Source organism: Carassius auratus, unplaced genomic scaffold (genome assembly GCF_003368295.1).
Source record: "Carassius auratus strain Wakin unplaced genomic scaffold, ASM336829v1 scaf_tig00000876, whole genome shotgun sequence".
NCBI lineage: Eukaryota > Metazoa > Chordata > Actinopteri > Cypriniformes > Cyprinidae > Carassius > Carassius auratus.
Genome location: NW_020523328.1, coordinates 448,061 through 463,114, shown reverse-complemented (window position 1 = coordinate 463,114; position 15,054 = coordinate 448,061). Strand labels below are relative to the sequence as shown.

General features: G+C 38.2%; 1 protein-coding gene across 1 annotated transcript in view; it reads left to right on the top strand.

Moving 5' to 3' along the window:
* The first annotated feature begins 1,005 nt into the window (after positions 1–1,005).
* The window catches only part of arfgef2 (ADP-ribosylation factor guanine nucleotide-exchange factor 2 (brefeldin A-inhibited)), a 29,847-nt gene continuing 15,798 nt past the window's right edge, over positions 1,006–15,054 (top strand). Inside the window, exons 1-21 of the mRNA XM_026242119.1 lie at positions 1,006–1,351; positions 4,640–4,670; positions 5,425–5,548; positions 6,387–6,533; positions 9,337–9,516; positions 9,641–9,929; positions 10,060–10,215; positions 10,298–10,413; positions 10,837–10,970; positions 11,206–11,440; positions 11,575–11,674; positions 11,780–11,919; positions 12,405–12,513; positions 12,591–12,780; positions 12,855–12,966; positions 13,042–13,247; positions 13,334–13,418; positions 13,621–13,792; positions 13,887–14,038; positions 14,281–14,409; positions 14,496–14,654. Of these exons, the coding sequence (XP_026097904.1) occupies positions 1,186–1,351; positions 4,640–4,670; positions 5,425–5,548; positions 6,387–6,533; positions 9,337–9,516; positions 9,641–9,929; positions 10,060–10,215; positions 10,298–10,413; positions 10,837–10,970; positions 11,206–11,440; positions 11,575–11,674; positions 11,780–11,919; positions 12,405–12,513; positions 12,591–12,780; positions 12,855–12,966; positions 13,042–13,247; positions 13,334–13,418; positions 13,621–13,792; positions 13,887–14,038; positions 14,281–14,409; positions 14,496–14,654 (3,132 nt within the window). The 5' untranslated portion in view covers positions 1,006–1,185. The remainder of the gene's footprint in view (positions 1,352–4,639; positions 4,671–5,424; positions 5,549–6,386; positions 6,534–9,336; positions 9,517–9,640; positions 9,930–10,059; positions 10,216–10,297; positions 10,414–10,836; positions 10,971–11,205; positions 11,441–11,574; positions 11,675–11,779; positions 11,920–12,404; positions 12,514–12,590; positions 12,781–12,854; positions 12,967–13,041; positions 13,248–13,333; positions 13,419–13,620; positions 13,793–13,886; positions 14,039–14,280; positions 14,410–14,495; positions 14,655–15,054) is intronic.

Sequence of the window (15,054 nt, the reverse complement as noted above, 5' to 3'; positions counted from 1 at the left end):
AAAAAAATATATACCACACCTATTTGAGCTATTCATATCTGTAAATTATTTTATTGTAAATGTACTCATAAAACACAGCTGATACATGGACGGCAGTGTGATGACTTAATAATAATGCAGTACACATAATGTTTGTTTGAAGCTCTTGTAATAGTTGAGTGTGAGTCCCTCAGTTTTCATCAGTATGAAGATGAATCTCAGAACCATACAGCTGGAATGGGTTCAAATATGCAAAAGATGCTGGAAAACACAACCAATTTGTGGGAACTAAAAGATCTTTCTGAAGGGCAGTTTAACTGTACAGAACAAACAAGGGTCTCATGAACAGCCATCACTAAACAAGTCATGGGTCATCTAGGTAACAACACAGAATTAAGCGTATATAAACCTTTGAACGTCCTTTGAATATATATATATATATATATATATATATATATATATATATATATATATATATATATATATATATTCAGCTATAATTTTGTCTTGATGACTACGTTTTATGTTTTATGTTAAAGGACAGTACGAAATAAAAAATTAAAATAGCAATTTGCAAATTCTGCAAGGTGTTTGTAAACTTTTGACCAACTTTTGAAATCATTAAAAAATGATCCTCTCCAGCATCTGTGGCCCAATATGCCAACAACTTGAAGACAGAGCACATAATAATGCAGTAAAATAATAAAAGTATATTTAGCCTATATATTTTTAGTTCATGTTCTGTTATTGTAATAATAGGCCTGATTGTTATAAATCTTTATATAAAATATGTTATCTTTTTAAAATATATGTTTATACTACATAATTATACAATGATCAATGATCAATATGTTATGATTATTAGGCTACTGTGTAAGTAGCTATATGATTTCAAACTACTTTTTATAGACACCTAGAACCAAGTAAAATCTTAAAACTGCATGTTAGCAATTTAACACATGCCCCCATTCATTTCCACATCAGCCAAACTGAGCTCGTGCGCTGAATGTACACATCAGTGTAAGCGCCTCCGGGTCACGTGATGTGACGAGCGGCCAACATGGCGACGCAGTGCTGAGATAGCAGCGTCCAATCGAACCAGTGACATCCTCGGCCCGCTCCTGGCACCCTCACACCCCTGCCAAACCGCAGGGAACGGGCCAGCAATGACGGCCTGACGGACTACTTTAACACGTTGACCGAGAGATGAAAGAACAGGAAGAGTTGGAAACCCAACGACGGCATACGCAGACGGAAAGCCTGAGCACCAAGAGCATGTTTCTGTCTCGAGCGCTGGAGAAAATCCTCGCGGATAAGGAGCTGAAGCGGAGCCAACACGGACAGCTGCGCAAGGCCTGTCAAGTGGCGCTGGGTGAGCAGCTTTTATTTATCACCTGTCAGGCCTCAAACACAACAGTGAGGTGCTCCTCTGCCTCCTGGTTTCCTAAATTAACGTTTAAGTCTTGTTAGCAAGCTAACGTCATTCCAGCACGTCTCTGTGTGTCAAGACTCCGTTGTTTAATTTTGCCTTAAATTGACATTGCCATGCTTTCTAACGGCTATATGATGTTACAGTATTATGAAATAGATGTTGGCAGCTGAGTAAATGCCTTGTGTAGGCTTCCAGCAGCTCTTGTTGTGGTTATCACGAGCTGTTAGCATGTGTTAGCTGGAATCAACTGCTATCCGACAAGCTGCAGATTTAGTTGCTGTTCAATCGACTTTGACAGATTCGTGATTTACAGCTCTATTGTTGATTAAAGATCACTCACTGATTTACAGGATCTGTATTTTGCGTGACAAAATAAAGGAATAGTTCACTCTAAAATTAAAATAGTTTCTTTTACTCACACTCAAAGAGTTGGTTTGATCAGTCACCATTTAGTTTTATTCCATCTTTCATTGGCATTAAATGGTGAGACTTTCTGTCTCTGGCATTGGGCCTATTTTAATGGTGTTATTAAACTTTGATCCAGGAAAGGAAATTCTGTTATAGTTTTCTCACTTGTGTCATTCCAACCATATCATTTTGTTCTGTTGTACAAAAAGATGAAGAATGTTGCTAGCCAAATTGTTTTGGTCATCATTTACTTCCATTGTATGGACACAAAAAGCAAATAATGACCACTTCCAAGAACTATCCACTTAATTTGATGATTTTTCTAGTGACTTATGTGATTAGCATTAGCTGCTCACTCGGTGTTCCCATTTTTATTCAATTACTTCCTGGAATATCCATCCATCTTTTTATGTCTAAGCTGGATATGCAGGTTAGACTCATTTGACTCGTCCCGCCTGTGCTGCATTACTTATTTACAATGTTAATGAGCACTTGTGGAGGATCTAGTTTCTTAGTGAGCTTTTCTAAACCTTTGTTCTGAAGTGTCTGTCAAAAAATAGTTCAGTCTGAAAAAAAAAAAGACACCTATTTTACTGTAAACTTCGGTTGTTTTGTCTTTTGGTATGTTTGAAGTTTGATCCTGAAAGTCTATCTACAGTGTTGTTCAGCCGTTTGGCTGTTAATGTAATGCAACTTCCTAGTGGGTTTGTTTGAATGCACTCAGAAGCACGTCATTCAAACAGACACTCCCTCATTACACTGTCATGTGAGTCAATGAGGCTGATTAACATACAGACCTGTTTACACAGTCCACTGAGCACCCGGATACACGGCAATTCCTTAGTTAGCTGTGCTGCTTGGATACATGTAACATTTGGGTATTACAGCTTGCCAGATAAAAACATAGTTCATAAAATGTGCATCTTATGAAATGTGTTGTTGCTTAACATTAGTTTCCTGTACCTTCTTGTGATAAGATTGCTGTCTGATAATGAACAACGATTCATTTGTAGATTGTTCTTGAATGCAGAGGCACGGAAAACTGTATCAAGTATGACACTTTATGCAACTTATTCTTTCCGGCAACCTTGCTTATTTATTTTAAAGTAATAGTTCTCCCAGAATGTAACAGTATTTCACTTCCTTTCTTTAGTGAAAGACAGAACAAGTTGTAATTTTTGAAGAATGTTAATTGTTTGTGGTTTTCTAGGTATTCGAAAGTGATACAAAAGTTTTGTGTGAGAAATCTAAACGGATATGCACTGATAATTTTCCCCTTCAGTGAGATGTTAACTGCATTGATCACTTAATCAGTGAGCTGAACTCGAGAACCACATCTGTCTGATTCATGAATGAATCATTTAGACCTGTCTTGTGAACCTTATAGACGGTTTCATTAATAAAAAGACACAGCATAAAGGACCCATTTATTCATAAATTGGATTTAGGATGGGCTGGGATAGTGGATCAGCTATTTAACAATCAGCTTGGTGAATTAGTGATGTTGACAATTGAGTTTAAGATTGTAGTGGTGGTGTAGTTAAAGGATTCTTTATAGGGCTTATTCAATTGCCTGCTGTGAACCGATGAAATGGGAGAGATTAAAGTATATTATTTATCTGCAGTCCTTGGTGTCGGTCAGAATCCAGAAACTGTTTTAGGAATCATTGGCTTTTATACTTTTTTTTTTATAACTTTTTTTTGTGGATGTGATTTATCGTGATAAATAGTTTGACAGCACTAGTAGACAAACTTTTCCTACAAATAGTCTCATTACTACCTTTAATGGAAATTGTAGATAAGCACAACCAGAACTGGAGCATTGCTGTATCTTGCTGAGTAGTCAGTGTTTTCTTTTTGGGGATAGTGTGTGCATTTTTCTGCTTTGGCAGTATTATGTTACATATTCCTGCTGCTGCGCTATAGATGTAATTTCCTCCCCATCACCACGTTCACTTTGATGTCCAGCTGAATGCATAATCTGAATACCTTAGAAACCTAGAGTCCAGACAGCCTCATATTCTAATACCCTAATGGAAATGTAAAGCTGTGTTTCCACCTCTGGAACTTTACCCAGGAACTAGGGACTTTGGGCTGGTACTGCTACTCGCAGGAACCAGGATCTAAATAAAGTTCCAAGTAAAAGAATGCCCCTCAGAAAGTCCCTGCTGGCAAGGTAGTACTTTTTCAAAGTTCCAGAACTTTTGGGGGACGGGACTTGGGCGCTAAACAACCTGATTGGTTGAGTTCACGCAGCATTGTGATTTCGACCACCATTTATTCGGCTCATTTTCAAAATATTACTGTTATTGTGTCATGAAATGTAATTTTAAAAGTATTTCAGGCGAGAATGTAGTTGTTTAAAACTCAAATCTGTGGTTTATTTATAAAGACAGCACATATTGTATTCAATTTATCAATGAAAATAAAAAGAGACAATTGATATAATATTTAGTTTCATTGTAATGGCTATATATATATATATATATATATATATATATATACACGTTTCCCTGAACTAAGTGCATTTCTGCTGCTATTATTATGTTTAAAAGAAAACAAAAGGAGGCAGTGGTTCATTGTATTTTAAATATACAGTGAAGAAAATTGCAGTAGCCAAAAAAAAAAAGTTCCTGGGGAAAAAAAAGTTCTTGGTACAGTTGTTCCGGGTAAATTCAGTGGAAACGCAGCATAAATACCAAGACACTGTTGTAACGGTTTTCTGAATTAGCACTCACTCTGCTTTGAGAGAGATGTGACAAATAGACATGAGTTCATATGTTAATTTCTCTCTCTCTCTCTTTTTTTTTTTTTTTTTAGATGAAATCAAGCATGAACTGGAAAAGCAGAAGTAAGTTTACATCTCATTTACCAAAATTCACCATCCTTGCAAATGTCTCCTGCGATATACATCAAATTAACATTAAAAGGGACATCGGATGCCCATTTTCCACAAGTTGGTGTGATTCTTTAGGATCTTCATGCAATGTCAACAAAGTTCTTTGGTTAAAATTCCGCAATGGTCGCATAAAAAAACTATTTTTCCCTTTTCAAAAACAGCTTCCGACCCATTTTTCATCCAAATACAAAATACCTACATTGCTTACAAGACATTGTTGTCGCTTCAGCTGCTTAAGCATGGAGAAAATGCCGTACAATTTGGCGAAAATATGGTAATATGGTGCAGTCTTTAAGCAGTTGTGGGTGGGGCCTGAGCAGTATGAGTTTACACTGTTTAGGTTTTTAGGGGGCTAAAAAGTGGAATTTTATCATTGTAGCGGGGTTGTGTCCACACACTGCTAAGACACATTTAAATGCAAACTTTGTGAATTTTGCATCCAATGTCCTTTTTAAAATTATTCTTATCGTGTTTTGATGAAAAGGCTCTCTGGAGCTTAATCCTCTTCATTCTGAACCATCATGGTTATGTAATAATTTCAGATTTTCTCATTCATTTCCATAAAAACCCATAATGCTCAAGGGCTACTAACATGAAGATGTTCTGAATGTTTGTTGCTGTGTAATATTGAGTGAATGAAGTATATTTCAATGCTGCATGTCTATACCTGCTTACTGACATGTGCTGTGAAATTGGTGTGTTCCAGGGATGGCACTGTTGTTCCTCCCAGAGCCAATTACATTGAGGCTGACAAGTACGTCCTGCCTTTCGAGCTGGCATGTCAGTCCAAGTCTCCACGTATTGTCAGCACGTCTCTCGACTGCTTACAGGTACGCAGAGTTTTTATTCACCTCACTCCACTGCAGTGCTTCATCATACTCAACATTAATGCATTGAAAACATCTCAGGTTCCCCCATAAAAATAGCTTCCCGGTGTTAAAATCTAAGTTATTTGGCAGGGTTGCCTCGGTAAAATTAGCAGAATATAAATTCTGTGTACACACATTGTCTGAAACATGGCTTTGAATGAGTGCAGGCAAGCTCTGAATGCACGTGAGTGTTTTAAAACGCTTAAATGTTTAAATAGGCAAGACTTAAAAAATACTGCAAATGATCAACTACGATCCGTTTCATCCAAAACAAGCGACTGAACAACCCGAAACACAATAGACCCAGGACGTCAGGCTAGCGATTTTGCAAGCCTTGCACCTGTTTTTCAGTTTAGTTTTTCAGTTTAGTTTTTAATGCTTGTAAAAAGGAGGTTTTTTTTTTACATTTGTGACTCAGATGTATTTGTTTGTCTACACAGGAAAACTAATAGGAAATTCCCTAAGATCATGAAGCTTATACAAACCTGATAGTTTGAATATTGAAGGAATTTAAATATACTGTATGAATCAATGTGTGTTACACTGTAATATCTCCATTGTGTTTGTTGTCTCATGCTGCTCTAATGATGTAAATATTTCAGACATTGACTACGCTGTATGAAAAACTAGATCTGTTTCTGTTTGTTCAGACAGTGATCATATATGCTGGATTTCATTACAGGAAAAATTCGGTCTAGTTTTTACTTGTGTAAATAGCAGTTCAATAGTTTTTATATTTTAATTCTTTTAATCCTTCCACTCATACATTTTCTCTCTATCTCTCTTTTATTCATCACAGAAACTTATTGCTTATGGGCATATCACAGGAAACGCCCCTGACAGCGGAGCTCCAGGAAAACGGCTGATTGACCGGCTGGTGGAGACCATCTGTAACTGCTTCCAGGGACCCCAGACTGATGAGGGGGTACAGCTACAGATCATTAAGGTATAACAACTGTCCATCATACCAGATCTGGGTTTTTTTTTTTTTTTTTTCCCAGACAGGCACTTCTTGATAATATATTACATACACTACCATTCAGAATTGAATATAAATGTAATTTTAATATATATGTAATTTTATATAATATATATATATATATATATATATATATATATATATATATATATATATATATATATATATATATATATATATATATATATATATATATATATATATACACACATACATGCATACATACACTTTTATTTAGAAATGATATAAGCACATGATGCTTTTAAGACATTTATTATGTTGCATTATAATGTAAGGACAAGGGAATATTATTGTGCTCAGATGAAGTCCAGGTGCGTGAAAACCAGTAAAATGTAGAAGAGACTGTAGATGGTTCGCACTCTGAAAGACAAAGTCTTTAACAAAAAGAATCCATCATTTATTTAGAGCAAGAGCAGACGTATCAGCCATCCACCTATTCTCATTGCTCATGATTATAATGTAACAAAACATTACTTTATATGCATTTACAATCAGTGTTGGGGAAAGTAACTTTTAAAAGTAATGCATTACAATATTGTGTTACTCTCTAAAAAGTAATTAATTACATTACTTTTTATGTAAAGTAATGCGTTACTTATTTGAAAACATTATTCAGATTGATATTATATTTCCTTCTCAATTAAAAATGTGTTACTTTACTAGTTACAAAAAGTTATCTGATTACGTAACGTAATTGCAATGCATTACCCCCAAACACTGTTTACAATGTAACAGAAAATTCTATTTTAGATTAATGCTGTTTTTTGTTTTGTTTTTCTAAAAAAAAAAAATCCATAAAAATAATATTAAGCAAGATAATGGTAGTTAATAATAATGTTTCTTGAGCAATTCATCTTTAGAGGTTGCCCGATATGGGCTTTTCACTGGCCGATGATTATATTTAGAAATCAGGGCAGCTGATGGCGCATATATGATGCTATTTGGCTATTTATATATATGATTTTAATGGGGGCTATTTTTTTTTTTTTTTTTTTTCATCTCATATAAGTGAGTTTGAGTAAATTATTATTGCAAGGTACAAGATAATAATAGTAGTAGTAGCCCAGATTATATTAATAATACATGGCTCAAAACTTAAAAACTTTCTCAAAACAGTTCTGAAGGATGCTTTTTGTTAATGTCTGCTGACAAACACCTGTTTCCCACAGACTGCAAAGTCATTCTCTGCCAGCAGGAGGTGCTGCTGGAGCGGGAGATATAGTGGTTTCTCTGGTAACGGCTGTAATCAGTGCTGCTCACAAAAGCTACTTTATCATCCATTACAGGAAAGAAGCTTTTCTGAAGACAGTCAGGGGCCGGTTGCATAAACATAGCCACTGTTAAGACTGTGTCTTAAGAACTAACTGACCAACTAGCAGTTAGCCAAGAGATAACCAGTCTCATTTTTCTTATTAAAAGAAAATAGGCTGCTGCTCATAACTGCTTAGGAGTACACTGGCCATCGAACCCACACACACATTTCATGAGGAAAGTTAACATGCATGTTTTAGCCAGCCCTGAAGTTTTGTCCGAATTGAGCATGTTTCAACTTTCACATGCAAATGACTTGTTGTACTTATGAATATGATAACTTTCCAGCATCAATTCTAGTATGGTAAAATGTAATTCTGCTTTCAAAACGATCTGTTTTGCCCTGCCATCGTTAGCTGAAGCTGTTGTGTGAACAAGCCGCGGCTGCAAATTGTGAGCTGCTCGGTCTCTCACAGCCTGATCAGAGGGAGAAGGGATTCTCTGACATTTTGCAACAACACTTAGCTGCTCGCAGATGTGCCTGCCTATAAATTGGCCTAATTTGCAGCACCATCGGCCAATGCCGATTAATTAAAAAATGCCAAAAATCGGCTGGTCGATTAATCGGTCGACCTTTATTCAGATTTGACATTAAAAGAATAAATTGAATGTAGAATCATATAAACTCATATAACTCATATTAATATCATATAACTCAAAAACTGTTAATCAAATTATAATAATATTTCACAATATTACTGTTTTACTGTGTTTCTGATTAAATAAATGCAGTCTTGGTGAGCATCAGAGACTTCTTTCAAAAACAGTACAATATATTTAATATAGACATTAAATGAATAATTATTTTAAACAATGTTCACTCTAAGTTGACCTTAAAATGAAAAAAAAATTTGTTTTAATTAAGCTAAATATTTTGGGAAGATCCAGCATAGTATTAATCCATAGTTTCATCATTCATAATGCCTATCAATTTGACCTTGCAGTAAGTTCACCTGGTCACTGCAGTGAAGCTCATGCCAAAGTAATCAAAACCTCTTCTGTATTGAGCACCTTCGTCAACAAACTTGAGTCATACAAGAAATTATGGGTGAAATTCAGTTTCAGACATAGTTTAGAAAACCATGATTACATTACAACATTTGCAACAAAAGCTGAGCATTAAAGTACAAAGTCTTTCCTTTGATCCAAGCCTAACTTTTATCATTTTAGATAAGCGTGCAGTGTGAAAGATTTTCTATTATTGTTTTCTCTATAAACGGAGAGCAAGCAGTAGAGAGTAGTAGTTTGAACAAAGAGGTTGGGCAGTTTTACCACCAAGATGTGGACACAAGATCACATGATTATCTGAGAGGGCTGCACATTAAATATCTCATTTTCATCAGTGTCATAATTTACTTGCATAATGCTTCAAGCCATAAACTCGTCAGTGCATAAACTGCCATAATCTGTGATTTCATAATGCATTGTTACTCTTTAGGCACTACTGACTGCCGTGACATCACCACACATCGAGATCCACGAGGGAACGATTCTCCTCACTGTCCGCACCTGCTACAACATCTACCTGGCGAGCCGCAACCTGATCAACCAGACCACGGCCAAGGCCACTCTCACACAGATGCTCAATGTCATCTTCACCCGCATGGAGAACCAGGCGGTTAGTAACAACTCCGTTTAGATGTGAGGTGTCACCCTAGTGGAACTACGGGCATCATTATAGTTTGGGATATTTAGACTAAAACTGGGAAACTAGGTTTGAATTTCTAATGGCTCTCTTGCAGGCTCTGGAAGCTCAGGAAGCAGAGAAGGAAAGACAACGTCTGCAGCTGTGCAGTCCTTCTCCAGTATCCAGTAACCCATCACCTGTGGCCCAAAACCCTTCCCCAACTCTTGGTCGGGCCTGCTCAGAACAGAACGGACCCCCGTCCCCCTCTCTCAGCCCACCTGGGGCCCCCTCCACACCTTCCACCCCCCAAGACTCATCCTCCATCAATGGCCAGCCAGAAGAGTCAAAGTCAGAGGAGGAGTTTGCCATGGATAAACAGAGCACAAAGGAAATTGCACACCCAGGTACGTGGAATCACTGGTGTCGGAATATATGAGAAATGACTCCAAATCATTCGATTCTGGCAATTTCCTGTTATCTTTCAGAAAGCAGTTTTGATGCACTTTATTTTATTTAATTTGACTGTTTTTAAAGATGAAGAGATTCAGGAGTCCGACCAGACGACTTCATCAGTGGCAGGAGGTGTTCAGGGAGAGGAGGCCCATCCCCAGCCTGAGACTGAAGCAGGCACTGAGCTTCAGGAAGAGACTGAGCCAGACAGTGGACTGGGAGATAGCTCTGTGGAAGGAGGTGTGTCATACTGGAAATGGTTGACTGTAGATTTATGTGAACCTGTGACATAGTAGTCACTCCTGCGTCTGTTTTACCACAGGCTTAGATCAGCATTCTGACTCAGAAACCAAAGTGCCGCCCCCTGTTGTTCGAGTCGACACACTGAAGATGAATGGAATGGTGGACGATCGCGGCTCAGAGTCCGCAGACATTCTGGTGTGTTTCTTACTTTACAGTTTTCTGATGGAGGGCAAGTGAATACCATTTTATTTGTTTTTCAATTGTTTAAGAAGACATACATGACCATTCAAAAACGGGGCCAGTATTTTTTTTAAAGCGATACTCTATAATAATTAGTCAGCTAATTAAAGTGATTCAGTTGAGTAAAAGTGACAGTAAAGACATTAAATGCTGTTCTTTTGAACTCTTTATTAATTAAAACAATTCTGAAAAAAGAAGCACAGTTTTCAGGAAATTAAGCAGTTTTACATTTTGTTATAAAAGAAAATCTAACAGAGACTTTATAAAAATAAGTGTATAAAGACATAATTAAAATCTAGCTTATATATACATATATAAATTACACTTTACCTTTTTACTTGTGGTCTGACTCTGGTATTTTGTTTCTTTTCTGAACAGGATGCAGAAAGCATTCAGGGCAGTCAGACAGCTGTTCGTTTTTCGCACATCCTACAGAAAGACGCCTTCCTCGTGTTCCGCTCCCTCTGCAAGCTTTCCATGAAGCCCCTGGCCGATGGACCACCCGACCCAAAGTAAGAACCTGGGGAGGAGATTTATTTGCATTAGATGAAATATTTTTCTTTTACGTGAAAGACCAGTAAATGGTGAATCGTGTCAGTAGTGAGATCACAAAAACAGAGATTTTCCTGGAGGAGATCTGTGGGATCTAGTTCCACAATGGACACTCCCTGTAGAACGATTTGGAATTAATTTATTATTATATGCAAATGTGTTCAGTTTCATGCTGCTGTCCTTTTTCACTTTCAGGTCCCATGAGTTGCGCTCTAAAGTGGTTTCCCTGCAGCTGTTGCTGTCAGTGCTGCAGGGAGCTGGACCTGTTTTCCGAACCCATGAGATGTTTGTGAACGCCATCAAACAGTACCTGTGTGTGGCACTCTCCAAAAACGGGGTCTCCTCTGTGCCTGAAGTATTTGAACTGTCTCTTGCCATCTTCCTTACCCTGCTCTCCCACTTCAAAGTGCACCTTAAGATGCAGATTGAGGTAAAAAAAAAATATATATATAATTCTATATTGAATTAGTTTTACAGATGAATAAAAATTGTTTCTACATGATTTTTAAACTAAAATATTATTTCTTAATTTCCATTTCTTCTTTTTTGTCTCTTGTCTTTTAGGTGTTCTTCAGGGAGATCTTTCTAACAATCCTGGAGACGTCATCCAGCTCCTTCGAGCACAAGTGGATGGTCATTCAGACTCTTACTCGAATATGTGCAGGTTGGTGCACCTCAGTGTACACTTGCACACACACACAAACGTCTCACACATTATTGGCTCAAATATCAAACCAAATGGTGACCTAGTCTGCTGCTCTTCTCACAGATGCACAATGTGTGGTGGATATCTATGTGAACTATGACTGTGATCTCAACGCTGCCAATATTTTTGAGCGGCTGGTAAATGACCTGTCTAAAATCGCCCAGGGAAGGAGTGGACAGGAGCTCGGCATGACTCCATTACAGGTAGCAGTATCATCTTTGAACTATATCGTTAGCACACTTTACATGGCATGGTATTATTTTAAATTGTACATAATACAGCAAATGCTATAAGATTTTGCATTTAGCATTTTCTTTCATTTGAAACAACTTAAATTTAGGTTAGTATCAACACAAGTAATTAAACATTAAAAACAACATTAACAGTGGCATGTTATTTGATATCACAGTATGTCATATAATGTAGATTTAAAGCAGATGCTTTAATCTGAAATTGAAATTAAAATGTGGTAAAATGTATATAAAAAAGAGGATGTGGTTAATCATAAGTGGAATTGCCAACAATTTTAGCAAAGCCACAATACTACATTTTAAAGATAATTCTAGAACAGTACAAACTTCTCCAGTAAAAACAAGTGCATGATTCACTGCAGTGAGTATCTTCCCCAGCCTCACTGTTAGTGTGTAATAATTAATTCCGAGTTGATCTGTTAATGATTTATTTGCAGGAGCTGAGTTTGAGAAAGAAAGGGCTGGAGTGTCTGGTGTCCATTTTGAAGTGCATGGTGGAATGGAGCAGAGACATGTATGTCAACCCCAACCTGCAGGCCAACCTTGGTAAGACAACACCGAGATCTGTTTTAATCATCTGTATGGATGAGAATTGTCTAAGTCTAGACTGTGTTGTTCTGCAGGTCAGGAGCGTCCAGCAGAGGGCGACAGTGCCGATGGGAAGCTCCACGAGAATGTTTCCTCTCGCAGAGATAGTCTGAGCTCTCTGGACTCCACGGTGTCATCCGGAGTTCAGCCGTCTCAGCCGGATCACCCCGAGCAGTACGAGGTCATCAAGCAGCAGAAAGAGATCATCGAGCATGGCATTGAGCTGTAAGCTCTCTTTTTTGAAGTGTCTTTATTTTTTCTTCTGTATTTTTCTTTGATCATTTCTGTGTTTCTTAAAGGTTTAACAAGAAACCAAAAAGGGGATTGCAGTACCTGCAGGAGCAAGGCATGCTGGGCACCACACCAGAGGACATCGCACAGTTCCTGCAACAGGAGGAGCGACTGGACACGGTAAGTTCTTGCTTGTTTTCAGACATGGATAAATTAGTGCACCAAGACTTAGGCTGTATTGTGTCATGTGATCAGACTCAGGTTGGCGAGTTCCTGGGAGAGAATGTGAAGTTTAATAAAGAAGTGATGTACTCCTATGTGGACCGGCTGGACTTTTGTGGCAAAGACTTTGTGTCAGCGCTCCGTGCCTTCCTGGAAGGATTCAGGCTTCCAGGTGAAGCCCAGAAAATCGACAGGCTCATGGAGAAGTTTGCCGCCCGATACCTGGAGTGCAATCAGGGGTGAGTTTTGTAGTCTGAAGAAGAGTTATATATTTGTGAGACTCACTGGCGTTTGTGTATGTGCTGAGCTGTCTGTTGTTCTGTAGGCAGACTCTGTTTGCCAGCGCAGACACGGCTTACGTTCTGGCCTACTCCATCATCATGTTAACCACCGACCTGCACAGTCCACAGGTAAGAATACTTATTTTTTTGCTCCCTTCTCTCCTTTCGCTTTGCTTTTTATTTGCTAAGAGACCTTGGTAACTAACCAGAACCTTAGTAACTGCAAAACAAAGTCTTGCAACCATCCAGCATTTAGGAACATTCTTAAAAACAAGCATGTTTTTATTTCCATGAAGTGTAAAAATCTAGTTTTGTTTTCTCTTCTCTTCAGGTGAAGAACAAAATGACAAAGGAGCAGTATATAAAAATGAACCGTGGCATTAATGACAGTAAGGACCTGCCCGAGGAGTATCTCTCCTCCATCTACGACGAGATTGCAGGGAAGAAGATTGCTTTGAAGGAGAGCAAAGAATACTCCATCACTCCCAAATCCAGCAAACAGAGTAAGATCCTCTCAAATACCTGTAATTTTCTTTGATGGAATTGAATGAAACCCTGCTGAATGCTGACATGAGCTGTTTGTCTTCCTTCGGTTAGATGTAGCCAGTGAGAAGCAGAGAAGGCTGCTGTATAACATGGAGATGGAGCAGATGGCCAAAACGGCTAAAGCTCTGATGGAGGCTGTAAGTCACGCTCAGGCTCCCTTCTTCAGTGCCACTCACCTAGAGCACGTCCGGCCCATGTTCAAGGTAATCACACATGTCCAATGAACCACAGTTCAGGGCAAGCTGAGTACTGGAACAGAAAGTCATTGTTAGGTCAAAGGGATCATGAGCAGGTCATGGAGACATGATCTGATACTGTTCCAGGATGTTGTGGTTTCACACATCAGTCTGTATATGTTGAAAGGAAGTTAAACATTGAAAGTATTTTATCTTTGAGTATAATTTTTCAGTATGTATGTTTCTTTGTTTTGATCTGTGTAAAACAGCTGGCCTGGACTCCTCTGTTGGCAGCGTTCAGCGTAGGACTCCAGGATTGTGATGATCAGGACGTGGCATCTCTTTGTCTGGAGGGGATCCGATGTGCGATCAGGATCACCTGCATCTTCAACATGCAGGTTTGTGTTTCTACACTTTTCGTGTGACTAATCGTACTCAAGCCTCTTTTTAATTTAGTTCTTACTTTTTTTTCCCTGTTTCACAGTTGGAGAGAGATGCCTACATCCAGGCCTTGGCCCGGTTTACGCTGCTCACCGCTAGCTCAAGTATCACAGAGATGAAGCAGAAGAACATTGATACCATAAAAACTCTCATCATGGTCGCCCACACCGACGGAAACTACTTGGGAAACTCCTGGCACGAGGTGGGCATCAGAGCGTGTGAATAGAGTTGAGCATAATGTCAGCAAGGTGTGCTGTAATTACCCCAAATCATCTCCTGGTTTTTACATTTAAAGTTTTAGTTCACATCTGAATTAAACTTTCCTTAAAATTTACTAACCCCCATGTCATCCAGGATGTTCATGTTTTTCTTTCTTCAGTCAAAAAATAAATTGAGGTTTTTGGGATTTTTCTCCATATAGTGGGATACAGCGTGTTGCAGTTTAAATACAGCTTCAAAGGGATCTACACGATCCCAGCCGAGGAATAAGGTCTTATCTAGCAAAACAATTGGTTAAAAAAATATATATATTATATACTTATTAACCACAAATGCTTGTCTTGCACTAGCTCTGTGATGCACGTCCACGACTTCACTCAGTA